The sequence below is a fragment of the Athalia rosae genome, chromosome 1 (assembly GCF_917208135.1).
Source record: "Athalia rosae chromosome 1, iyAthRosa1.1, whole genome shotgun sequence".
Lineage (NCBI taxonomy): Eukaryota > Metazoa > Arthropoda > Insecta > Hymenoptera > Athaliidae > Athalia > Athalia rosae.
This window is the reverse complement of record NC_064026.1, coordinates 29,331,071-29,357,461: the sequence shown is the minus strand read 5'-3', so window position 1 is coordinate 29,357,461 and position 26,391 is coordinate 29,331,071. Positions and strand designations below refer to the sequence as shown.

The window sequence follows — 26,391 nt, the reverse complement described above, 5'->3', positions numbered from 1 at the left end:
TCATTTGATTTTTACAATGGCTATGAACTATTTCTGTTGATAGTCAATGATTTGTCAACGTTTGTACATCAAAAAGCAATCCTGCAGCAAGTTCACAACCCTTACAGTTGGCAATTTTGCAAAGCTACAGCATTGTGGGTACAAGGTAGAAGGTCCACTAATCAAAGTATCTTAAAGATGATGAAATTCCGCATTATTTTGCAAAGTGTCTCTTTCCATCATAAATTCCTGCATCAATGAGAGCCTAGCTCTGATATGTCCTTGTTACTGTCTCCGATGAGTTGGGTACCAATGTCAAGTACCCAAGACTGGTCAATCACTAAACATCATCAATTAAATGACTGTAATTCATTCATTTTTGGATGATGTAGAGAAAAGCTATATCTGGAAAATTTCACTAACTGTAAATGCAATGTACAATTATGGACAAGTATTAATTGCGTCTGACCGTAATTGGAAACCCATAAATGCTAACAGTATGTTAAGCTATGGTTAGCAAGTGGTCAGAAGTCAGGACATCCAGAGTTATTTGATAGATACTCGAGTAGATCATACAATCACTCATACGATAAATGAACCTAATAAGCGTGCGTTGGCTACTTGATTCTGTTGGTTCTGCCTTTGGATTCTGCGTTGGTAGGTTTGCAGTACGATGTAGCAATAAACCTTTGCAGTGCTGTGGCAGCAAGCTTGGCAGAGGGAAGGAGAGGTACGAAGTTGGTCACTAGGTGGAAGGGGCGGGGTCGATATTCGAGTCGAATCGTTGCCTCTTTCTGGCTGTGCCCTGTGCATTAATGGCCTTGCCTAGATTGCCTTTACGCTGGCATAGTATCCGCGTGGCCGCTAAGAGCCAGAGGCAAATCGCCCGTCAATGGTACAAAATATAAATAGGTTAGGTCAGTTGACACTCTGACAGTGATACCGTTGAAACGCGTACGTTTACGGAAACTCTTAACGTGTTTACGTTAATTGTGAGCGTAAAAGTTTGTTACGTTGTATTTGTGACTCGTGAAAAGTCGCTTCAATTGACTCGAGGCAAACGGCGCAAGAGGTTGATTCGACATGTAATACATATGCGTGTATCATAACCATAGCGAGAGGTATACACGGTGGAGTGGAGTAAGGTTATGTAAAGTGTAAAATCTGTCTTGTGGCGCCAGCATCTACTACGCGCGGACGTGACGTATCGAGAAATGAGAATCGAGATCATTTGTTCAGTAATCAGAATCATAGTTGGGATGCGTGTCGTTGCTGAGTGATCATCTCATCCTCATCGGTTTCTATTTACAACACACAACAAACTATTTGACAAACTGCAACTTGGAACAGTTACTGCCGTACAAATCTTATGCCGGTGGCCTGTGAAATTTGAAGTGTTTTGTGGTATTCACGTATGACTCTTCATCCATAATCGCAAAAGGGTGTGGAACAACTACGGGATCTCTGGATACGTTAGGTGAGCTTTTTCTCTCCCCATCCCTATTTTCTATCTCTATCTTTTTTCAATAACTTCGTATCGATGCAGCCGCCAAATCGCTCATTTTACAGCTGATTGTAATTATTCTTGGATTTTGATTTGTCTTCGCCACGCTTACTTTTTGGCACCAACACTTGTTAACAATTTCGAACGTTTCACGTTCTTCGTTTTCTTCTTTCTCTCTTCCGTAAATCCACCACGCACGCATACTTCTCTTGCAACGTCAGACTCGAGGAATGTCATGTCAAAATTCTGGGAATTTCGTCTAGGCATTCTAACGAATATTTTTCGTCCAGTGATGTTTAAATTCTATTTTTGACATTCCTCTCGAGGGATATAATACTCGTGTACTCGGATAGTTTGGGAAAAAAAACATCACTCAACAGAAACTGGTTGCTCAGCTAATTACTTTTGAGGTGCATAGGTACTTTGCATCAATTATAACTCATGCACGCTTCTAGTTTCATTGTTTTTATCGATTTCCGATAGTTGCGTTTCAATAGTTGAACAGAAATCGTTAAAAGTTATTTAAATTATTAACGTTCAATTCAGCGCGCCTTGCGTTGGTCTCGTTGTATTTTTACTTATTACGTAGGTACGTTATTTATTCTTAGTTTACCGAATCAAAGTTAACGCAGATTACGCGACCCCCGTATCGCCGGACAAGCTCATATCGCTTCAACCCTGATTAAATTTAACTAGATATACAAATCATAATGCACAGCTGTTAGATACCATCGCAATAATTAGCCTCGTCAACTTTGCGTTCCAGTTTATGAAAGACGATAATTTAAGCTCAAATTAATCGTCGTTAAATCGCAATGAACAAAAATAGCATCTATCCACCGTTTGATCTTGTGTCACACAACAGTAGGATACTTACGGAATTAATGATAGCTAATCTTTTTCTTTGAATGCACAGAAGAGAAAGAAATCACATGCGTACAGCCTTGACCTATTCCAACATCTAGATTCATAACGTGGGAAGTTCTCACGAAATCTATAGAGTTTTTATGCCGTGTATACTACTCGAAATGCACGAGGTGAATGCTCCGAGGGTCATTCATTCGTTAAATAGAAGTACAATGTTTTCGAGATTGGTTATACCCCAAAGCCATGGCCATGGCCAAACGAAAAAACCTTGCCACCGTGGGAACCCGTACGAAACTTCAACGTCCTTATGCGAGGTATAGGTATTGGGTGGGTATAAGCTATTCGATTCTCTCCAAAAACCGGTACGATATCCGCTCCCGGGTAAATTTACCATCAGAATATCGTAGAAACCGTTCTTCTGTGTTTGGCAATTGCACCCCCAACGCGATTGTGCTTCTTTCCAACTTCCTGATTCGTTGAGAAATGTTTTCACGATCATTTAACCAATAAGGTTTTTTATGATTCACTTTTGGTCGCTCCGACTTCTCGAGACTGAATTAACGCGGATTCTGATGATTTTTTCTTTTCGGACGATCCTCGTTGATCCAACTTGGTTCACCATCGAATTTTGATGGTTCGGTGGTTTGAAAAAAAGGGAATGAATGAATCGAAACGATGCTCCATATGATAAATTGTGTGTACATCATGTACAGTGAACTTGTTGACGCGGAAAACGAAGTGATGTCATTATTTGCAAACGTATACCTATAGGTTCACTTCGATCGTATTGAGCAAATATAATAGGTCGAGTTACTGCCTTTAACCTTACTATACCTATAGATATGTACCGCGAATTATATGATCTGAAGGAACAGAGCTGTAGGGTTCACAGCGTCTGCATATTTCGTAAAAATTTTCGTTTTTCATCGTAACTTTTACATCCCTAGTATCATATGATTGTAGTTCACTTGTGTCACCTTTAAAAAAAATTTCTTCTCATTTCCCGCTCGATATATAATCTATCTACATAAGATTTTCGTCAATTAATACCTGCGTTTCATATCGATTACTTTGCCTTTTTTTCTCGACGTAAATCTCAATAAATCTTTCGTCCTTTGCGCCGTAGTTGATTTTTTTTTTTTTTTTTATTTCGTTTCTCGGATATGATGTAAAATTTGAATTTCCCGGTTTGTATATACGCGCAACTCCGCGGATTACGCAAACCATGTGTGTACGACACGCTAATATTCCAAATCGTTGCCAAATTCTAAATATAATATATTTCTTTCGTGTGCGACATGCGGAGTAGTAGTAGTAGGTAAAATGTGAAAAAACAAAAATGGAGAAAAATTATTCAACGTGATCTGAGTGGAGTCTGTGGATGGTTGTTAAAAACTAAGTACGGTGCACATGGATATATTATTCCCAGAGCGAAACGACTTTTCGCGCCCCAGGTGCGAGCTATGAAAAAATAGGAAGAAAAATAAAAATTGTATTCCCGCGCTGGAGTAGACTGCAATTTCGTGTATAAAATATCTGTTAGGCATTCGTTTCTCCCTCCCTCCCCAAACCACGTCGTTTATTATTTTATTATGTATTATATTTTATTATGTTTTTCATCTTACTCTCCTCGGTCCTCGCCTACGGGAGCTTTATAAGACGGGATGAACTTGGGCGGATCGCGGTAGAGGTCAAAGGTGATACATATATGTATACGTGAACATCGTATCAATATCCCCGCGTACGCAACACACCTATACTCGTCATTGTTATCGCTATTATTTTGATTTTCTCTTTTTCAAAGCTCGTGCCTCGGGCTCCACCGACGTCATTTCTGTTATTCGTACCGAATTATGATCGTATGACCAATATATCGCCGTTCAGCCGTTCAAAATGGGATCTCGACGCGAATTAAGCTCGAGTTATAGAAGGGTTTGTACGGCAAGTTTCACGAGTGACTCCGTCGGCGTTGAATTTCATTTTGTCGCCGTTGTTTGTTACATGACACGTACGTCACGTATCGTTTTCTCTTCTCTTTGCTCCGACTGCAAGTACCCTTCCATTTTAATTAATTGCATTTTTACCGTAAATTCCGGAAGTGTGGAGATCTACGAACAATTATCCTTGGGAAGAGTATAACACCGTCTATGTCTTATAAAAATCACGGTCATAAGAATCGACCGTTTTTTTTTCCTCCACGACGAAATCGTGCGAATCTCGCAAGACTCTATCTTTACACGTGAAGGTTTTCAAATACATCGGCAGAGTTCAAATAAATTCGTCGTGTATGATTCGATGAAAGTTGTGAACTTGATTGAATATTGATCGCCCGCGATACTATATTATTTTGGGAAAAAAAGAAACGCCTAATCGTGTTCGAGAACTGTTATCACGGTTCATGAACGATATAGATTAAACGTTTTTTAGTACTTGCGATACTGCGTTGTCGACCACGTTCCAATATCGTCAGACACATTAAATTTGTTCCTAAAAAGCGCTCGCCTCCCCTCGCGCTCTCGCATGTTTCGAGCGAAATAACTTAACGCCATTATAGAGCTCAGGTTTTAGTCTGGAGGAACAAAAAATTCCAATAAATATTAAATATGATCAACATAATCACACGAAGCAACCGTACAGTGTTTTTCGTACACACCTAAAATTGAGATTGACATCATCGCAGTGCTCTGCGCGGTACACGAGAAGATTTTAAGCTTTCGAATTAAAGAACCGTAGAGATGAATCGGTTCCTATTATTTCATACCGGATACCTATAACATCCTCATGGTATGTATACGTTACATTGCCGTATCAATCGTCTCCCGCACGTATACATTTATTCTAATATGTTGCTTCGACCGAGCTACGGTTTATCCGATATGTTTGCCGCACGCCAATCTCTGTGAGCGCACAAATAGAATTTCGATTATCAACTACCGCTGCACGCACTCTGATTTCCGCGTACGCGTGTAACGCGTGTATCGAAACGTAGATATCGCAAAATATTCCTCCTAAAATTTACTCGAAATCGAAATTGCACTCAATTTATTTCAGCGATTTTAACTAATGCAGTACTCGCATATAGGTGTGTTCAAGTGCACGTCATTTATTCGATTCTTTTTCTACAAACTTTGACGATATCGTTCCGTGACCGAGTCTGTACGTAACTCTGTTCCCTGTGACACCGACGTCGGTGAATAACACCTATATCGAAATCGAAAGATAACAGTTATCGTAGAAATAATGGAAAAGATTTTAACGCTCAGCTCCTCAAACGCGAGAAGAGATTAAAAGGTACGATCCGAGAGAGCTGTATAGGATTTATGTACTCTAGTAGTACGTAATGTAATCAGCTCCGCATGAAGAAACAGACGGAAATCCGCTTCAGTCACTTCTATTTTCTTTGTACTATAGGTATACTTGCCACCGTTAAAACGGACGTGAATTAAATGCATCGATGATTACATTGTACATACATATATGTACATTTCCACGCAATACATACATAAATGTAACCGCGGAACGGACTCGGTCTTAACTGTGAGCTTGCTTATTATTGAGACAAGAGAAGAGAAAATGATAATTTTTTTTTAACCACAACAAGTTGGCCTTTTTTCATGTAACTGTTTGATACGAGAATCGAGGCGTTACTTGGATTAATATGCGAAAGGGCAACGATATTTTGAAAAATCATTTTCACTCTTCGATATCAGGGTGAGACGAATCGAGGAAGCCGGACTAGATCGCTTCTGTTCAGCAGACCGTTGACGTCATGGCACTTTTTGATACCCCGCGTGTGGCCTGGTTATTCTCCGTTTCGGAGGCGTCCGTCAAACAAAACTGATCTGTTCCAAGGGGAATAGAATATAATTATCATCTGTTCTCTCGCACTATATTAGCTAACCCGATCGCCATCCGATCATCGCCTGCTATTCATCTCTCCAATTATGTAACACTTTTTATTTATACTTCGTTACGCTATTCGTTTATTGAAGCAAAGCTGAAGAAGAGATGAGAGTTTGACCTATAAAGCGTATATTATTCCTCAAAGTCCCCAATTGCGCTTTATCCAATCAACACGTGGCGATTTCTCACACTTGAAAGCTCTCAGAGCCGCTTGAGGAATATTTTTTCGAAATGTTATTACAGAATTTCAGAACTACGCAGATAGTTCAGCGACGAGAGACGCCGTCTGCTGCCGAGGGAGAAGAAAAGAAAGAAAAAAAAAAATCAATTCAATCAGCCCGGGACGCAAAAAGTACGTCGGGTTCCTGCTCGGTGGTTGCGGAGATAAAAAAAAAATCTGAAGCTGCTTACGCCGAAAGCTCGTAAATAGCTTGTAATTCGCGGTATCTTAGTTCTATATATTTCCGAAAGTAAGGAGGCTGGGTAAGTGGAGGTTTTGTTTTCGCCGTGTTGGGCTACCTCGTCTACGAGCCGTTCTCATTCTCGCAATTATTCGCCAAGCCGAGCTTTACATCTGCTCTACCTATCGTCGACGGTATTATATGTATACGTAGAGCTCTCGGTTTCTCGCTGGGCGTAGAATGACTCGTTATCGATGATTTAAATCAAAGCGGAGTCACCGCCGCCCACACCTGTTTTTCAATTGAAAATAGACAACGCGCTGGCTACGAGTCAACTTTTCCTTATACTTTCTTTATTGGGACACCCACCTGTGCACCGATCTCGAGAGAAGAGTCGTTGAACTCGAACTCCCTCGCGCTAAGATTCTACGCTCGACCGTGCTCCTTTTTTCTTCTCTTTTCCTCAATTTCCTTTGTGGAAACTCAACGGAGGTAATTAAGCAGTTTAAACCTGCGGTTCGAATTCATTACAATTTTCTCTTATATCCTTTTTCACGTCATCTCCCAAGTAATTGCCGACCCGCGAGAATCTGCACCTCCGAGTTTCTTGGCGCGAAAAATGAAGAATGTATGCGTATGTTTTTCTTATTTAAAATGCGAAAAAAATTGTCTGCTACGTTGAAACTCGTCGAACGATACACGGAGTGAACGTTGGCAAAGTTTGGATCATTTATATACCCAAGTATACGTAGACACTGAAAAAATGTTATCTTCGGCTCGGGATTCGCGCTTTCGCTGAACTTCCAAGTTTTTCAATCTAAGAATTTTCAGAGGTAAGTAGTCGAGTGTTTGATATGCAGAGTTGTTCACGAAATAGACGGGTCAACGTTGAGCTCCACCGCTATAGTGCCACGTAGGTGGAGGATATACACAATATTAACAATAAGAGATCGAATAAGCTTGGGACCCAGGTAATAAACAATCTTCATTTCTTTTTTACTTATCTAATTCAAAGTCTGAAGTCGTTTGACGAAAAGTTTCACGCACTTGAGCCACCGTCGTCATTTTACACGAAATATAAAGTTGAAAATTTTCTCATTCGTCCTTTTTTTTCGTTCACGTATCAAATGTTCGACTGTGTTGTGTGGGCTTAACTTTCCAGATTCCGTCATATTTCAGATGTGAACTTTTTTAAATTTTATGTTTCAACTTTTTCGTTCTGTCGCACATTTGGAAAGTTCACTTTCAAGTTCGAACGAGGCTCGATATCAGTCGGTATTCCTCCATAGATCTGAAATATGGAAAACAACAACGTTATCAAAATTTATTTCAACCTCCCGAGGGTAATAAACGGCAATTCGTGCGCCGTTAAAACCTGACGTGAATTCCGCAGATTTTCAAGTATAAATAGTTGCACCGCGAAGAACATTTTATTACTTGCATTTCCGTCATGCCACCTCGAGGGATTCGTTCAACGACGTATATATATATATATATACGCAATTACGTGCCTTCCGGCCATAGGATTTCGCCTTTTAATCTGATTCCCTTTTTCAATCTATTAGACGTAAAAACGTTTAACAAATATTATTCCTCTCGCAATATCGATCAGCCATATTCGAATCCGCAGGTCATGCACAACCTTCGTCTCTGAATCACGTAGAACAATTAGCTTTATTCGATAATTGGTGAACAAGACTTACGATTATAGATCATGCGTTTGGAGAAAGGAGATCGCATAACATACCTACGCTGATACGATATATTTCGGAAAATATTTTGACGAGCTGTAAAAATCTGTATAAAAAAGATCGATCGGTTCGAATTGTACGAGACTGCTTTCTTTCCTTCTCTTTTTTTTAGTCAGTCTTCTTGGCGGTACCGTTTAGCGGGTGGTTTTACGTACGACGATATATATACGCCATATTTACATAGGTTCTAATTAAATTCGCCATTTAATTAATTATACCGGAAATAACTTTTATTTTTACCCCATATAGCACCGACGAACAGCGTTGCACAAGGCCTTATTCGCGGCTCATATCTCTCGTCTTCTTTACAATTATGGTAATGCAAAGTGAGTGAGTAAGTGCGCGTGCGAGGGCGTGTGCCATACGGTTGATGGTGACGTCAACAGAATTCAATCACTGCGTTCGATTCGTCAAGGGTTCTCAACTCGGGTTTTGCAGGGCTTTCTTTCAAATTTGAAAAACCCTTTTCCCCAGTTCATTGCGTTCACCATCTGCCTTTGACGCGCCTTCTATACGTATTATGAAAATATCTTGGCGAGCTTTCCTCATCTGAGGTCCCCAGGAACTTACCCCCCTCTCAAGGGCTTCCCCAAGGACCCCTGCCTTTTTTTGAGAAATACCAGGAGAATCCGATATGCACCGCGGATTCCGCCGCATGATATAACGCGTCTCGAAAGCAAGGAAATCGCGAACATTTAACGACAAGAATAAAATACAACAAGGAAAATTTATCCCCACGAATAAAGAACCGAAGGGGAGACGGCGATCAAAATTTTCAAGGGCGAGCAAAGAGAATCCAAGATATCATTACTCATCGCCAGTGTACCAGTAGGTCATAGATTGAACTGCGATCCGCGTCCTTTCTATCACATCGCGCGGGTCATGTTATAACCGATATCGCACACGTGTAGAGAAATGAATACGAATCGCAACACAATTTGCTGCTTGCTACAGGGTTAACTTTATGGAATTGGAATGGCCATTCCGAACGCGTGCGACGACTGATTCATTATCTCGATTGTTTAACTCGTGATGCATCGCAAATCCTCTGATAACGAGAACTTCTCGCCGATGCGAAGTCGGCCCTTCCGAAATTCGTTCTAAAAGTTTTGATTCTGAAGTTCGGGGGTTTGATACAAGTTTGGTCTTTTATTTATACAGAAAATTGATTGATTCCGTTGTATAGTTTGTATTTTTTGGAAATCCTTCGAACAGAAATACGCGCACCAAAAACAGCGCTCCTATTTTTATAAAATTTTCGTTTTTGGTATAGGATGCTGATTACAGAGTTTTTGTTACGTATAATCACATATGTATTGTATATAATTATATACGTATGTACTGCATGGTTATTGACGTAGATTGATGAACGCCTAGCATCTATTAACATGTTATTACATTGGACTTGTGATGCTTGGCTTGTAATTGACATCGATCCATTTACAGACTTTCTTGCTGCACAGTTTCTAACCGACGGGTACGCCGCGAAGATTATTTTAACATATCGTCTTTAGTGATTTCCAAGTGCTCGGTTATCTATATTTAATTATATTCAATTATAATTACAGTTGCAGCCGTTCTCTTATTGTCGACCGTTGATCGTATCGCAAGAATAGTCAAAAGACCGTTTCGTGGGAGTGTCGAAATAATTCATATTGCGAACTCTCCGATTTTTCCGAATTTTATTCTCCATTATTGAACATCGATTTAATCATCCTTGATGACAAGCCGTAAAATTCGTTCGTTCGCCTCAGAAAATAGTAACATCTTCAAGATTCACCACTATTTTCAAACGCGAGCAGATTCGTTCGAAAATTTTTCACGATACGGTTAACAAAATGTTCACACGATACAGCTATGGCGGAAAGGCGAAGGCGAAGAAAAAAAAATTTGAAAAGGATAAGAGACATTCAATCAACGAGGTACGGTACGCTTAGCGAGATTATTAGTGTAGTTGGACACCGGATTTTGCAATTGTTCTTCAATTTAATTTTCTGAAATAAGTTTAGACAACGACCGTGCAAATATCGAATAAGAAGTAACGTTGGTTAACCGGCTTGTTCTAGTCATTCTGTTTGGTATTTGACTTTCGAACTTTTTGCATCGGACGCTCAGAGAATAATGGATGAGGAAACAAAACGGAAACCCCGCCACCCGCAATAGCGGGATTCACAATAGTGTGAATCGTCTGCACCTTTGCATTGGTATAACAATCGTAAATGACTTAGCGAATATTATCGATGCAGAAACAACTGTGTCTATGGGTCTGGAATTAAACAATCGCGAGGAAATACAAAGAACGAAACATTCAACTCACTTTTATCTCATATTTGTCTTATTGTTAGTCTTGGATCCCACCTCTACTTTGATGATGTTTCTGATGATTATTAAAGTCGTATGGAACATACATACGGCTCTATTGGTATTTTGGGTACTACTTACAAGGGATAATCCAATTAGAGGACCGAATCAAAGCGACACACATGTCTCTGAGAATTCCCTATACATCCATTGACATATTTTAACGATGACGTGGTCATTAGTTTCACTGTCCAAATGAATAATCTCACGATGATCGATGGCTTATAGGGGGTGGAGAATCTGCGGGCGACGATGACAATGATATACGATGTCCAGTATTTTCATGTTATAATACATGTAACATTTAGCCGTTTAGCAAAATTTGTTGACTTTTTTGTACTTACGTCCCACAGAGATGATTTTTTCATACAATAAAAAGTAGATTTCTGTGACGCACATCTTATTGATTGCAAAATCTTTTTTATTCGTTATAGTTGGAGAGTTCAAGATCTAATTTCGGCGACACTGCAGATTCAAATGACTTAGGGGCCGCTGAAGGCCCCGAAATTTATATGATGGACACCGTAGATAGTGCCAGCAGACGCCAGGCCACTCGTGTCTTCAAAAAATCCAGCCCCAATGGAAAGATCACCGTGTACCTTGGGAAGAGAGATTTCGTTGACCACATCACACACGTCGATCCCATAGGTCAGTTGCCGCCGCAGAGGAACTATCCAGCACACTTACAATTAGAGCAACGTACAAATAGCTAACGTATTTACTGCGACATGAATTCTGAATATTCTATTTTTTGAACAGATGGAGTTGTCCTAATTGATCCGGATTACGTTAAGGTTCGGAAAGTCTTTGGCCACGTTCTTGCCGCGTTCAGGTATGGCCGGGAAGACTTGGATGTCCTGGGGCTCACGTTTAGGAAAGATCTGTACTTAGCTGCGGAACCAATATTTCCAGCAGTCCCTGGATCGCAACCCCCTCGACCTTTGACACGCCTCCAAGAAAGACTCATAAAAAAATTAGGCGCTAACGCTTTTCCATTCTATTTTGAATTACCTCCGCACTGTCCAGCATCCGTGACGTTGCAGCCAGCGCCGGGTGACACTGGAAAACCATGTGGGGTCGATTATGAGTTGAAAGCATTCGTTGGCGAAACTCAGGACGATAAACCTCACAAAAGGTAAGATTAAAAAATCGGCTTAAGAGCGTAGCCGCAACGTCGTCAGCGTATTCCATTCGTACTCGGATTGATTATTTTTAGCAATAAATTTTAATTTTGCGTCCACAGAAACTCCGTGAGACTCGCCATTCGGAAAATAATGTACGCCCCATCGAAACAAGGTGAACAACCTTCGGTGGAAGTGAGCAAGGAATTCATGATGTCCCCGAATAAATTGCATTTAGAAGCATCTCTCGACAAAGAGCTCTACCATCACGGTGAAAACATTGCTGTTAATGTGCACATAGCAAACAATAGTAACAGAACCGTTAAAAAGATCAAAGTCTCCGTACGACAGTTTGCAGACATTTGTCTGTTTTCAACGGCGCAATACAAGTGCACTGTAGCTGAGGCAGAAAGCGAGTGAGTATCTGTTAATTGCTATTCCTTGTTAAGTCCCTAGTTTATCACCCAACTTTTAGAACGGGTGACGTCTTAATAGATGGCCGTCCACATGCAAAATTTCCTAGAGACAGAAGAAGACTTTGCCATTCAATAATTTATATGCCATTGTTAGGTTGAAATAGTTTAATTCCTTCTGCTCAAAACTGAATTGTGTCGACTTTCAGGGCCAAGGTTTGCAGATGACAATTTTTATTTTCAACTCGTATTTAAATCATAGATTCCACGTTCAAGTGTGGAAACGAATAATTACGTTAAACCGAGGTCACAATATGAAAACTCATCGTGTGTTAGGTGTGCCTCGTTGCAGAAAAAGTTTACGTCAAATCATGATGAGACAATCACTTAAATATATCAAATGTTTTGGAAAACTGTGTGCGTAAAGAGGAGTCAAACTCGGTATCTCCTCACATTCTAACGTGCACTGTAAGTCGGTTTATTACATAACTTCGCGTGACAAAAACAATGTTGATTCAGTTTCATTAACAATATTTGTTGAGACGGAAATTAATCAACCGTATCACTCGGTTCGTTTTGCAGTTCTGCTGTTCTCTATTATAATTTTTTGATGTCGTATATCATTGACACATCGTAGGGTTGTTCATTTTAAAACAAGAAATAACATGAAAGTATTGGCAGTATAGGAATAGCACCAGGCTTCACGTTGAGCAAGGTCTTTTCACTAAGGCCGATGCTAGCCGACAACAAGGATAAACGGGGCCTTGCCTTAGATGGCCAACTTAAACACGAGGACACCAATCTTGCTTCTAGCACGATGTGAGTGCTCGAGTATTGGGCACAGTATAAACATTGAGTGGAAATGACAAATAGATTAAATGTCCGATCGTTTAAATCCAGGCGAACAACATGAACCACGCCTGGGGTAGCATAGATATCATCTATTTATCTGACGAATTATAAACTTACAGATTCTGACAAACCGATTTACGATCTTTGTCTATGAGTCTTATAATGATGCCCCCTTAGTTATCTGTTTCGAAGAAGTAACGTGCATCAATGAAGTTTTTCAACATTTTGTAGTCATTTAATGACATCGTCTCAACTATAGTTTGAATAATTCAGTAGCTTGGAGTATCATACGTACTTGTTGTCTATTATTGCAATACAGGGCCCAAGAATAAGAGCGGCGTTGCTTTTACTTTATATCATCACTGTGAAACCACACGAGGCTATCTACAAATCATTTATTTACAAAATAAATAGCATTGTTTCTAATTATTGTCCGTAACATCAGCAATAAAATAGATATAAATTAGAGTTGTTAGCTTGTTAATCATTTTTACATGGAAACATTCAGGATCACCTGCTTCCAACAGTAAAACAAGATATGATTTCCTAATAAACTAGATGAAAATTTTGCTGATACGAAACACCATGTCGAGAAGATTTGGATTATTCACTATTTTCGTTCACATACAAACAGTCGAATTTTGACATTTATCTATTTCGATTTTCCACTCGTTGAAGTTTTTAACAAGTAACAGAAAATTTTGGTGAATGGTTTGTCGATTTTGTAGTCTTTGCTGGGGTTTGGCGAGTTTGAAAACTATTTGTTATACTTGGTTTTGGAGCTGATCTGGTGATGGTTTAATATTTTTTTTTTTCGATACCGATATGCCCGTATTATTTCACATACTTAAGAACAGCACACCTCTACATGATATATCACACTTTGAATGGACACATATTCACAATTCACAGTGTATTCTTATTGTTAGATGAGAAAAATATATCGACTTCAATCTATTTTCCCAATCCCAAGCATTTTGTAATCTGTATTTGCACTACGTGACACAACATTGTAGGCTGAAATTAAAGTTGAATTAGCACGTTTGATGTTTTTTCATTTGTTATTACGTGGCTTTGTAGATATATTCACATTATTTGTATCAAAATTGCGATCTTACAAATTAATGATCCACTTTATTAGATTTATCCGATTTCAAAAGAAAAACTTTCAATTTCCATTTGAAGCGTTAGATTTGTCCAACCATTCGCTCCTAATGAAAAGCCTATCATAATTGAACTTGAAGTAGTAGTACTAAGTTTTCAATCAATTAGCTCCACATTAGTAAGTTGTCTGATTGGACTCGAAAAATACAGTGCTACAAAATACTGGGAGATGCAACTGGGTTTTCTCAATTCCATAGGTACACTGCTATCAGTCATCAGATTTTAGGCAGATTTCATAAAAAAAACCATACGAAAAATCGATTTTTTGTTATGTTCAAATATTACATTTTCACTCTCATATTACTTCTACCGTGCAAAGGATCAGTTTCACTGCAGACAATTCCATACACTAGACCAATACTCGAAGTTAACATGAATTTATTAATTGAGAAACTTGTCGAGCAGAATCACGATTCAATACAACTAGATTCTACGTTACTAGCGTACTAAAAATTGCTACTAATTATTTGTGCCTTCGTATTGAAATTTCAATCGAACCATGGTCACTTACTCAAATTTTTGGACTTGTCTTCTTCTGAATTTCGAATAATCTTATGCAGCCTATCATAATTCAAATGGAATAGTACAGCCTTATCATAGCATATTCATGTCAACGATATGCAAAGAAAACATAAACTTACGTTAATGAATAACATATCGTTGGGCATTGGTTTGTCAGGGAGGGTTGCCCAGTGGGGCCAGGTTTCACGCTGAGCAAAGTATTTTGGCTGACTCCGCTTCTCGCCAACAACAAAGATAAATGGGGACTTGCTCTTGATGGCCAGCTGAAACATGAGGACACCAATTTAGCGTCCAGCACACTGTAAGATCAGTTCACGTCAAAAAATAATAAACAGTGTTCCATTTTTCTCTTCACTCTTATTCTTTTTATAACTCTGCAATATTCATGAAACTGCATACTGCATACCATTTGTCACTTAATTATCATCGTGCAGAACTAAATTCTCACTTTAGAAACTTTAGTTTTATAAGAGAATGATAGCCAATCGGGGAAATGAGAGTTCATGTGTTTTAGAAAAGATTACGAGGTATCAATAACGTTGGACCATAATTAAATCGTAACTAAATATATGAATGTAACTTAATATATACTGATTCAAAATATAATTTACAGCTTCATTTTATACAATGTTATTACGGTGTTGTACTTTTTTAAATGAAACTTGAGAATGAAATTAGAGATTGATGAAAGCTTAAGATAATATGAAAGAATTGATAATAATTGAGGAGCAAATGCGCTAAACATAGGTATTTTCTGACCACTTAAAAATCCTCTTGGAATTTCACGCGGTACATCTGTGTCAAGTAGTAGCCTGTACTTTATAATCTTTTCTAAAAATTTCAACTTCAATGTTTGTCATATTATAATGTGAATATTACGAATATCATGTTTCTATTTTCGCATTAATCGGTGTGGTATTAACAAATTATCGGTGTCCGCGATACTTTGTGTAACTGCGGATTATTAGTACCATTAACAGTGACTGTTGTTTAAATGATAAGCTATTGAATCGAATACCATACATGTATCGATATATTATTGATATTTTTGTACACTGATTTTTCGAAATTTATCAAACCCATGTTATTGCTTATAGGTAGATAATTCATGATCACTAATTGTTGATGATCTTGCACTATTTTTATGTGCTGCATTGCAAATTTCGTATCATGTTTCGATGTTTGCCACATTGTCAATATTGTCGTCGCGTTATGTCTTTAAGGTTGCAAATTATCTCATAATTTTTCCCCATTATCACAATTTCATTTTCGGCAAACCTACATGTTGCGCAATTTATTCCCTGCAAATTCATCACACACACGTCAAACATCCGAAACAATAAAACAAAGCACTTATAGAAGGTTGCATTGCATTTCTCGAATTCGTATTTTTTCTTCATTACTGTGACGCTGAATTTGCAGCTCTATCCAACTTTTCGGATTTAGTCCTCATCCTCTCCATGATATCGTGGGCTTGTGGGCTTCTCGGATGGATATACTTAAGTTCTTGAGTAACTGCGATTATGCTTTGATTCCAACTCGTAACTTATCACTGTGCCTTGCATCAATGTGAGCATAATTAACCCCTGGCAAGCATGACCGATGTGACCATACTTCTTACTCTCTTTAGGAAGTGTTAACAATATTTTTATTGTAGCTTCAGCAGCGATTCTCATGAGTTGATTTTTCCATACTAACACTCACTTGCAATAATTCCAATGGTAAACTTGTATATTGTGTGATTTAAATTAGTACTCGGAATTACAAGAACAAATTATTCTTAATTTGATCTTCTATCAACTTCTGGAAGTCAATCTTGTTGATTACTATTAATTTTACTGATTTTCGTGTTCTCTTCAACAATATGTATGAGATTATCTGGTTATCGTGTTTTTTATTCTCTAACGCCATGTATGTTTCGATTTCCTGCACATTTCAAATCTAGCTGCATGTAATTTGTTCTTATAGGCCGTAGTTCTTGTTTCAGCTTGAATGTTTCGCATGTTCGGGTTAACTGTGGTATCAATGATAACGTATTCTCAGGCATTTGAATAAAATATTTATTTGTATTTATAGTGTAGCGGATCCATCACAACGTGAAAATCTAGGCATTATCGTTCAGTACAAAGTCAAAGTGAAACTCTGCTTGGGTGCACTAGGCGGGTAAGTTTCAAATTGTATATTATTCGCTAGGATTGTTGTTCCGTAGAGATGTTAAAATTTTACATGCCATCTGCTTATCAACTCTGTTCCAAAGTATCGGCAAAAACATTAGATAAAAACGCAATTATAGTTAGTTGACAAGGTTTATCAGTCTATCTCATTTCTTTTTCTCATCAAATATTGTTTTCACTTGTTGATATGAATATCCAAAGTCTTGACCAGCTGCTAGCTTCGATCATTATCGATTTAATGCAGATGTTTCTTCGGTAGCGATTTAGTCGCAGAGTTGCCATTCATTTTGATGCATCCTAAACCTGAAGAAGAGCCTCCCGCACCTGCTACAGCTAGGCCTAGTCCTGCGCATCAACCAGTTGATGGGGAAGTGGCTGTCGACACCAATCTTATTCAGTTAGATGGGTATGTCGAGCTATTTATTAGAAAATTACTGCTAGCACTGATTTGAGTTCTATATGTGTAAGAAATGTCTGTTTAGTGAAAGAAATTGCATTATGGTACGTTAGCGAGTTAATTCAACAGAGGTGCTTCCGATAAAATTTTGAATGTTTTCTACCCAATTACTAAATTACATTTGAATTCTGTTGCTGGCAATGAGTGAAAGTTGGAAAATAATCGGTTGGATTCGTCAGTATTCCACCTCGCTGCAAAACTTTATACGCTTTAACTTCAGTCTCGTTTATTCAGATATTTTTTCTTACGCAGAGAAATGGATGCAGGGGATGACGATATAATCTTTGAAGATTTTGCCCGGCTAAGGCTGAAAGGAGAAACCGATGCCTGACATTGCTTGCGACAGCGTAAGCCACATTAGGTAACTGCGTAATGCTTTGGATGAATCTTGTTCTGAATTTACAAAGAATTTAAATAGATCAACAGCCAAATTGGGGTGAAAACAATAAGGTGTATAAACAAACGTCCAAAACTTCGAATCGTAATAATAGCGGTTACAGAATATTTTCTTGAAAAACGAAAGGTCAAAACTGTTATCAGTGGGTAATACAGGAACAAGCTGAGTCGCGTCACAAGTGGATAATGGAATAATCATCGTGATGTATGCGACCCTTACAATTCTGGTTACGGGTAGATGGGGTTCCATAATTTTAGCATCACAAGATAGCGATTCTGTATGCCGTTTGTGAATCTTCACGTACAATGCCTAATTTAGAACTGTTAGTCAAAGAAAATATCATTGACTGGAACAAGTATCGGTTAACTGACAATATTCGCCACTGACGTATGTCCAGCGTAACAGATTGCAAACTATTTGCAATGGCGGGCTAACGGAGTAAGAATCACGACCTATTATGCTCGACTCACATATAGTTTGAAAATGTACGTTGAACTACACATATTAGCACAGGCCAGTGAAAAGGTATGTGCTTATTTGCACATTGTTTTAATTTTTTTTTTCAAGAATCTAATTGACCGGATATATGGTTATTAATTCCTGTATTACTAAGTCATCAATTACCCCAAAGATAACGAATGCTCTATGTTTCATGAGATCATAGCTTGCACTATTTGACCCTGCGTTACCAAGCCACGTACTAAAGATATTTATTCATCTTTTGTTCCATCGTAACACGGTACGGTATCTGTGAATGACAGGTAAAAACAATCGATTCCCAACTTATTGAAACATAAACTAAAAAAAGGATGATTTATTTTTTCATCAACCGTTAATCTTATTGAACGATAATACTGGTTTCTGTACTGATGTACCACAACCAAGAATGCTTGGAATATGATAAATATCGATACTTGTGATGTATAATTCAATGATAGCTCTCATTCATAGGTGAATTGTCGTACTATTTGGAACATGAAATAGACAAAATAGGGGAAATCATGAAGCACTTCTGTAATAACCAGAGAAAGTATAAAGAAAAAGACTCACAAACAATAAACTCTATGCAAACGTTTGCCGTTTTTTATTATTGAATATTGTTTCTTTGGAAAAGAACTCAAATATCTGAGTATTTTTATTTTTTGCCCTGTAGAACAATATTTAACCATGCGTCTATACACTCAGTTTTTCAGGAGATAGTCGCAACCGAGATTCTAGAGTCCTAGAATTTTCCAATTCTTAAATTGATCAGCTATTATTTGATGTAGTCGACCCTTCAAAAAGCAGCCCCGATTTTTATTCAGGTTTTTCAACACCTGGAACACTCTCAGAACCTGAACTGTAAAATTCACGAATAATGTGCTGACTGATGTGTACAGACGGAGGGTCAAGTTAGAAGAGAACAAAAAATCTCTAATACATTGGACGTTTTAAATAAATATTATTAGATGCACAGTCACATTAAAAAAAATTTAACTGAATCAGATCGACTCCCAAGAGCATCCTACCTGAAACTAATGATTTTTAATGAACTATCAAAGACTGAATACGTATCCTCCAAGGAACAACAGAGAGCTTAGCTGACAAGAACCTAAAGGATTCGCGATTTTAATTTTAACATGATTATCAAATGCATCAGTCTAAGAGACTATAAACGAAAGCAAGCGTCTCACTCAGCAATAGTAAATATTACCCCACTACTGTAGACTTGGCTTTGGACTTCTTGCGGATGTACAGTAAGGTTTTGTGATTTTTCTAATCCATGCACTAAAACATCGTAAAGAATACTAATTATCTTCGGGTATTTTCAGATTAATTTAGATAACTCAATTATTAGGGAAATGCCAATTTCGGCGAAAAATGTATATTCATAATCGCACTATAGCCAATAGCTCCAAATTAGCTTATTTTCATCATTCACATAATTTTCTAGAGGATACGTACAATTTATCAAATACCGAATATCGAAATCATCGTTGGAATACATTTTATGTCGCAACTGCCAAAATCGTCAATGACTCACAATCAGTGGAAATAATTTTCTGTGGAAATGTAGTTTAATAATTTTCGTGTATAATTATAAAAGGTAGAAGTTTTCTTGCACAATATTATTTGATACACAATCTTGAGAGGGATATTGGAGAAATATGATGCTTAGTTGTTAGTTAGTGAATGTTCAGAGATATGCGGTTCAAATGACGGAATGTAATGATGAGAGATGTTTTTATACTATTTGACACTGCAACCTTGTCGAAAGAGATCAGTGATCAACTTCCTAAAACGCAACATGAATTTGACATTTTTATACTCTTACTTATGAATCCCATTCAAAAATACAGAGTACATGAAAGATTCCATTAAATGCATTCAATAATCATCGCTACCCGTACTTTTCTGAATTCAAATCAAACATGTTTCTAACACTGTGCTCCGGCAATGGATCGCTTAATAACTGATCGTCATTCGTATTTTACATGAGCAGGTATCCTAATTTACAAATGTAACGACGCTTTGGTCTTCTTCTAGTTCGGTATGTTATACTAGGATCAGATGTAAAATATCACCATTTGTATTCATGCTACATTAAGTCATCAATATCCCGAAATAAGTTGAATAAATAATGAATTCTGACTAAATTAGAAATTTCAAGATATATGAAAACTAGAAAGGCAAAACGGTTATCAAGATCAGAAACCAAGCCTTGAACTAACCAAATTCCATTTTTATTTTTTTATTCAGAGTAATATGCAGAAGGCCTATCAATATGGTGAACAAAATAGTACCAACCAATATCATGTTACAACTGATCTATTAAAAGATTCATAGAATATGGCCAGTTTCGATAGAAAAACTGAAAGTTAAATGCGATATAAAACATACACCTCATTGTTATATAAAACTTTTGATGTTTGCACCAGTCATCGCTGTTTACCACTCATTACTAATATTAAAAAAAAAGTGAACATTGAAGAGTAACCGTTCGAGCAAATTCTTTCATAATTTTACATTTGTCATGCAAATCCACAGAAAGATCATGGCTAGTGGGTCTTCTGTTCCATATTTTTGTACATATTTTTACTACTATACAATATTTTTTATGTAAATTAGATTTATAAATCGTCTATTGAACAATGTTGAATTATAGCAATGAATGACGCTACAGAAATAACAGAAAACTTCGATACTTTCGAAGCTTTGATGATTTCGAATTTCGATTGAAGAATTCGTGGTAAAATTACTTCAATGTCTCACGTAAGAATAATTCTTATTAAACAGCAGCGTTATTGGATGGCTATTTGCATTTGTTTTCCTCAACATGCCTAACTGTAAAATATTTCACGACGGTTCTCATTAGTCTCAATACAAAAAGCACATGTTTCGCCCCCCTACTACCATGAAATAATACAACATGATACAACCAACAAGGAGAGCCTTTGAAAAATCTCACAACGCGCAATGACATTGTACTAATAATTGCAAAGTAGAAACGTTACTTGTTTCCAAATATAATTCAGTTAACTTCCATTTGTCTGGAGATTAATTAAACCGAAGAAACGTACACTCTGAATCAGTTAGTTGAAGATGAAAAAAAAGAAATAGAAAGATACAGAAGTTATGTACGTTGTAGCTGGAAAAATAAGTTAATAGGTATGAATCTAGATCTTGTTGTCGGTAATTTTGCATTTGTTTGAGATGTATGATGTCCTTTTCTCCTTATATGTTTCATCGATAATCATGACAATAGTTTGTTTAAAAATAATAGCGTGTAGTTTTAAAAAATTTCAGTTAATCAGAAAGTCGTTGAACGGTACATGTAGATAAAAATATCCTTGAAATCATTCTAGTGTATATCAGCGGGTAAATCACGTATGAATGTTGAGAATAAAAAAGCATTCCCGGAAGACAAAAAATAACTAAAGAGCCTGGCAGTTCTAAAGAAAACCAAAGCTTATAATATTCAGTTTGGCTATAACGGCAGAGTGGATAGCATTGTCGTAAATAATGAAACTAGTTTTCTTTGATCAATGACAATATCCTTGAATGAAAATTTTCAATGTTCAAATAGAACATAGAGATTAATGACATTAAAAAACGAAAACAGGCATTTCACCACAGTTTCGGAGTATAGATTTGGCATGGTTGCACAGCAACAGTATTGATGAAACTACAAAGAAATAATTTTAAACATGTAAATGTCTAATTAATATGTAATAATTATATTTGGATATGTATGGGCATACATATAAATTTATACGTGCATTATTCATAATTTTTTTGTGTATATGTATAATATATGTATGTGTACGCAGGGTGAAATTAAATTTTGCAAATTGTGATATGGCCTAGCATTAGCAAAACTATTCGACAAATGAATCTGCCCATACTGAAAATGATTAAGTTCATTTATTTGGGAATTCGACTCTGAAATCACAAGGGCGTTTTTGATTGAGAACATAGTACGTCTGCGGAATGTATTCGGAGACATATGAATGTAGTCTGGCCAGTGTAGGCAAAATAATTTGCCAGATACCAAAACCTCACCTTGTGTAACTTGTACACCAAAGCATCTGTAATTATGTTCAGTTGGTGGTGCGATATTTAACTCACGAGAAAATATGAGGATGAATCAATGTAACAGAATCGAAGATTGATGTGACAAATATCCAGCAAACCCAGATTGGGTTGACCGATCTAATCTGATATTTACGAACGAGGAAGTATCCGTTATGTGAATTATCTATATCCACTGCTACGTGTAAATTGCATTTCAATATTTAATTTATTAATTGTACGTTAAGTAAATAACAAACTTTAATGTTCGAAAAGAAACTACTTGTTATTATCGAATCTATTTGTATGAGAATAAATAGTAAGTGTCGAAAAATTAAGCGAAAACAACAAAAAAAGGAAAAAAAAATGAAGAAAGTAAGCGTATTCATGTATATGAAATTCAATAAAATGAAATGTTACCTAACGGAATAAATATGCATATATAATATTGTACATGTAAAAAAATTGTGTATTCTCATATATAATTAATTTAATAAAAACCTGTATATTGGAACAGACATCGAATTATTTTTCAGCAAACCTTAATTCGTTGTTAGACCCACATACAAAAAATGTTTCAAGCTAGGTTACAAGTCAATATTTTATTCTGCAGAACAGAATTGTAATTACCTCTCTCTCATTAGAAGTACACCATTTATTGGCATGATCGTTTAATGATTGGCGTATGCACCGTTTGTCAGGTGACGATGGTTGTTGGATCCCCATTTAACATACCTACTTTCTGATGAAAAATTCTAATATAAAAACTGATTATTATAGGGTTCCCCCTTGCCACCTAATTATGTCTGGTATAGATCAATGAGAATTTTCAATGTCTATACCTCGAGTGATTAGTTTATCACACTGATGAAAAGAAGTATTCTTTTCCAGAGAAACAGAAACAGAGTATTTATGACGCTCGTATGAACCGTAGTGCCAGATATGATTTTTCAGTCTATCTTTTTGATATCACCGAACGAGATGTTTGATCGTGAACTCGCTCTACATTTTCGTCTTTTGGAAATACTCGGTGCATGGACCCCAAAATTTGAAAAAAACATTCATTATCATTTTTATTATTCGTGGAGAATAATATCGCTTGTACTCATGATTACGTTTGTCACCTGTCAAATCGTCGATCTATTTTATCAAAGTAACGTGGAAGGTATGACTGCAAACTTTCTGCTAAGTACGGTGATGATTTGCTGCATGCTGAAGGTGAGTGCATTGCTGCTTAACCGACGGGAAATAGAAGAGATGTTGGATTTGTTTAAGCTACCTATCTGCCAGCCAAAGATAGTGGAAGAATTAGAAATTCTGAAAACCTATCGACGTAAAGCTGTATTTGTTGGAGCTGGGGATTTGCTGTTGTGTTTTATAACTCTTGTCATGCAGCTGATTGCTCCACTTGCTCAAGGTAACGAGTTTAAGCATTTTCTGCTTATCCTAAGTTAGAGTTAGATATAATTCAAGCTCTAATACAATTTAAAGTGGTTTTTCATCAACTTGCCAATTTGGCTGGTTTTCTATCAGGTATCCGAACAAGAAGTCTACCGTACAGTATTTGGTTGCCTTATAGCACGGAACCGATTTTAAACTACATATTAACGTACATTGTTTTGACTCTAATGGCCATAATTGGCATGCCAATGACTGTTGCTTCGGACTGCACGATCTCAGGTCTTATGATGGTCACCTGTAGTCAATTAGAGATCCTACAATTCCGACTTGCCCGCTTAAATACACGCTCAGATGTTAAAGAGTGTGTGCAACACCACAACATCATATCCAAGTGAGATATTTATCTTCTCAACTATTCAGATCAAAAAAAGTATCGGAGATGCTGCTACTGTATACATACAGACTAAATAGACCTGAAAACATCCATCCTCAGAGCAACCTTATCGTTTATTGTATGAATAGAATATGAATGTGTACATTGCTATCAATCAAGTCTGTTGGTGAAGCAGCATTAAACATTTTGGATCGATACTTTCAGATTTGCGGGTGAGATTGGCAAGATATTTGGTGCGGCTGTATTCGTCCACTTTTTGCTGAGTATGCTAAACATATGTTCTGTCATATACGTAGTATCCAAGGTACGATGACATAAAAATGTTTATTCTGTCTTGCATTGAAATCGTTCAATTAGAATTCTAGAGAAAGAAACCACAATTGATTTTCGTAAGTGATCAGTCGATAATATTGGTATCAAATCAATCGCGATTTGTAGCTAAGAAATTTTGTACGACTTCAGATATGCGTATCCATTTCGATTACTTCAGGTTCAAATGCCTCATATTCTTGCAGGCAGAATCAAAATCCGGATTGATTATATCAGCCCTCTTTCTTTTATGCATGCTGATCCAGCTCTTATTATACTGTTGGAATGGAAATGAGGTTTTCTTGAGGGTAATGTCATTTAATATCGAGAACAAGATAAAACGCATTTATCGAAACGATTTGATTGTGAATAAACCGACGATGAAATTTTACGATCACATAGCCCCACGTGGAACGGAAACTTGAATTAGTTTTCTCCAACGTTTGTTATTCAAATATTTTTTCAGAGTCAAGCCGTGACACATACAGCAATGGACAGTACCAGCTGGGTGATTTTACCGCAGGAAATGAAAAAGGCTTTCCTCCTAATCATGGCCAGATCTCAGAAGCCTATGCATATGAAAGCTGGTGGCATCTTAGATTTATCTTTAAGCACATACATGATGGTGTGTTGTGTGTAGATATACTGGGATATAATATACGCAAGTTGATCATTGAAGCAGCGAGAGGATAATAATCCTGTACTCTGTGATTGTATTTTCAGATATTGAAAACATCGTACTCAGCCTTTAATCTATTACAACAGGTTTCAAACAAGTGAACATTAGCCACATATCTGCAGAGCACATATTGTATTGTAACTCATTTTATTGAGTCAATCAAACACATGGACGGATCTTGAATTATCTTTTTCAAATATCACATTGTATTCACAATCGTTACCAATACAGATTTGTGTCTTTTTGTCACTAGAAAGACATATATTTTGAGTAGCCATACCTTTCTGTGCATGCGTGCTGTCGATGCGGAAATTAATCTTCGGATGTGTCGGATGTCGAAGAGTCTAAAAATGCACTCGTACAGTGTAGTTTTTGTAGCGTTTCTTGTATCATTTGGTCGTGTGGACAATGTGATTTTGCTATCAATAATTCTACGTTTAGTCTTCACTGCTTCATTTTATTCAACGGCGTTATCGGAATCCTAATTTGGCGCCAGATCAACCTCCTTCGCCAGCATCTCAGATGTCTTCCGAATCCACCTTTGTTCCCCCCACTCACATAAATAATACAGCTCTATACAGTTATTTAAAAAATTTCTCTTATTTCGCATCGTTTCGACGCACGCGATTAGTCTGCATCACCCAAGGATATCTCTGGACTTATTGCCTTGTTACGTCACTGGCCAGCTCATATCTGTGCAACCGCAGCTTCCATGTACTCGACACGATAATGATAGTGTCAGACTGTGATGTACAGTGTAAATATTTTATTCGGATTACCTTCTGAATCGTGGAAACCTGGCAATGTTATTGTTTCGTCATTTTTTCACAGATATTGAGGGTTCGTAATCTGAAGGGCGTAACTCTAATTCTGTGGATTTCAATTCAGTTTCTGGTATAGGATGTGTCCTACAGAAACGAGCGAAGTAGAGTACTATCAAATGACGTTTGTTCAAATGCAATGTGATGTGAAAATTTTTCCTTACTACGTCAATCCGAGGAAACGCCCTTATGACGGCATGCATAGGTGCGCTCGTACAGTTGCGCTTTTCTGATCCCCAACCCACGATGTATTTGTAATGAATAATTAGAAATTACTTCTGCGAACGAGATGACGCATCTGTAATTTACTTCACTCTAGCAAATTTTCCTCATGGAGATTGTTAATATACATACATACATACGTACCCCG

The 26,391-nt window shown here is 37.3% G+C and overlaps 2 protein-coding genes and 2 long non-coding RNA genes across 11 annotated transcripts; 3 read left to right on the top strand and 1 right to left on the bottom strand.

Moving 5' to 3' along the window:
* The first annotated feature begins 768 nt into the window (after positions 1-768).
* Positions 769-22,850, top strand: LOC105683760 (beta-arrestin-1). Of its 8 annotated transcripts, none has more exons than XM_012396616.3 (9): positions 769-1,456; positions 11,201-11,414; positions 11,526-11,901; positions 12,010-12,303; positions 12,982-13,119; positions 14,996-15,139; positions 16,915-17,001; positions 17,257-17,418; positions 17,722-22,850. In XM_012396616.3, the coding sequence occupies exons 2-9, from the start codon at positions 11,279-11,281 to the stop codon at positions 17,798-17,800; spliced, it is 1,416 nt and encodes a 471-aa protein (XP_012252039.1). In that variant the 5' UTR covers positions 769-1,456; positions 11,201-11,278; the 3' UTR covers positions 17,801-22,850. The 8 variants fall into 8 exon arrangements, with proteins under 8 accessions (XP_012252039.1, XP_048516195.1, XP_012252033.1 ...); XM_048660238.1 differs by lacking the exon at positions 769-1,456 and adding an exon at positions 3,731-3,749; XM_012396610.2 differs by lacking the exon at positions 769-1,456 and adding an exon at positions 9,615-10,327.
* Positions 11,629-14,587, bottom strand: LOC125502255. Its single transcript, XR_007280129.1, has 3 exons — positions 13,448-14,587; positions 11,778-11,825; positions 11,629-11,716 (listed from the first exon to the last, which is right to left on the bottom strand). It is a non-coding gene; the product is annotated as an uncharacterized LOC125502255 (long non-coding RNA).
* A 734-nt stretch (positions 22,851-23,584) lies between the features above and the next one.
* On the top strand, positions 23,585-25,365 carry LOC105683661 (odorant receptor 43a). Its single transcript, XM_048660159.1, has 7 exons — positions 23,585-23,635; positions 23,693-23,834; positions 23,951-24,209; positions 24,417-24,516; positions 24,728-24,829; positions 24,988-25,146; positions 25,245-25,365. The coding sequence occupies exons 1-7, from the start codon at positions 23,585-23,587 to the stop codon at positions 25,299-25,301; spliced, it is 870 nt and encodes a 289-aa protein (XP_048516116.1). The 3' UTR covers positions 25,302-25,365.
* Positions 25,366-25,754: 389 nt separating this feature from the next.
* On the top strand, positions 25,755-26,309 carry LOC125502254. Its single transcript, XR_007280128.1, has 2 exons — positions 25,755-25,957; positions 26,032-26,309. It is a non-coding gene; the product is annotated as an uncharacterized LOC125502254 (long non-coding RNA).
* Positions 26,310-26,391: the final 82 nt, after the last annotated feature.

Coding starts and splice junctions, on each gene's coding strand:
- LOC105683760 (XM_012396610.2), top strand. CDS start 10,244: ATGTTCACACGATACAGCTATGGCGGAAAGGCGAAGGCGAAGAAAAAA. Junction 11,902..12,009: donor GACGATAAACCTCACAAAAG/GTAAGATTAAAA, acceptor TTGCGTCCACAG/AAACTCCGTGAGACTCGCCA. Junction 15,140..16,914: donor AATTTAGCGTCCAGCACACT/GTAAGATCAGTT, acceptor TTGTATTTATAG/TGTAGCGGATCCATCACAAC.
- LOC105683661 (XM_048660159.1), top strand. CDS start 23,585: ATGACTGCAAACTTTCTGCTAAGTACGGTGATGATTTGCTGCATGCTG. Junction 23,636..23,692: donor TGATTTGCTGCATGCTGAAG/GTGAGTGCATTG, acceptor GATTTGTTTAAG/CTACCTATCTGCCAGCCAAA. Junction 24,517..24,727: donor TCATATACGTAGTATCCAAG/GTACGATGACAT, acceptor ATATTCTTGCAG/GCAGAATCAAAATCCGGATT.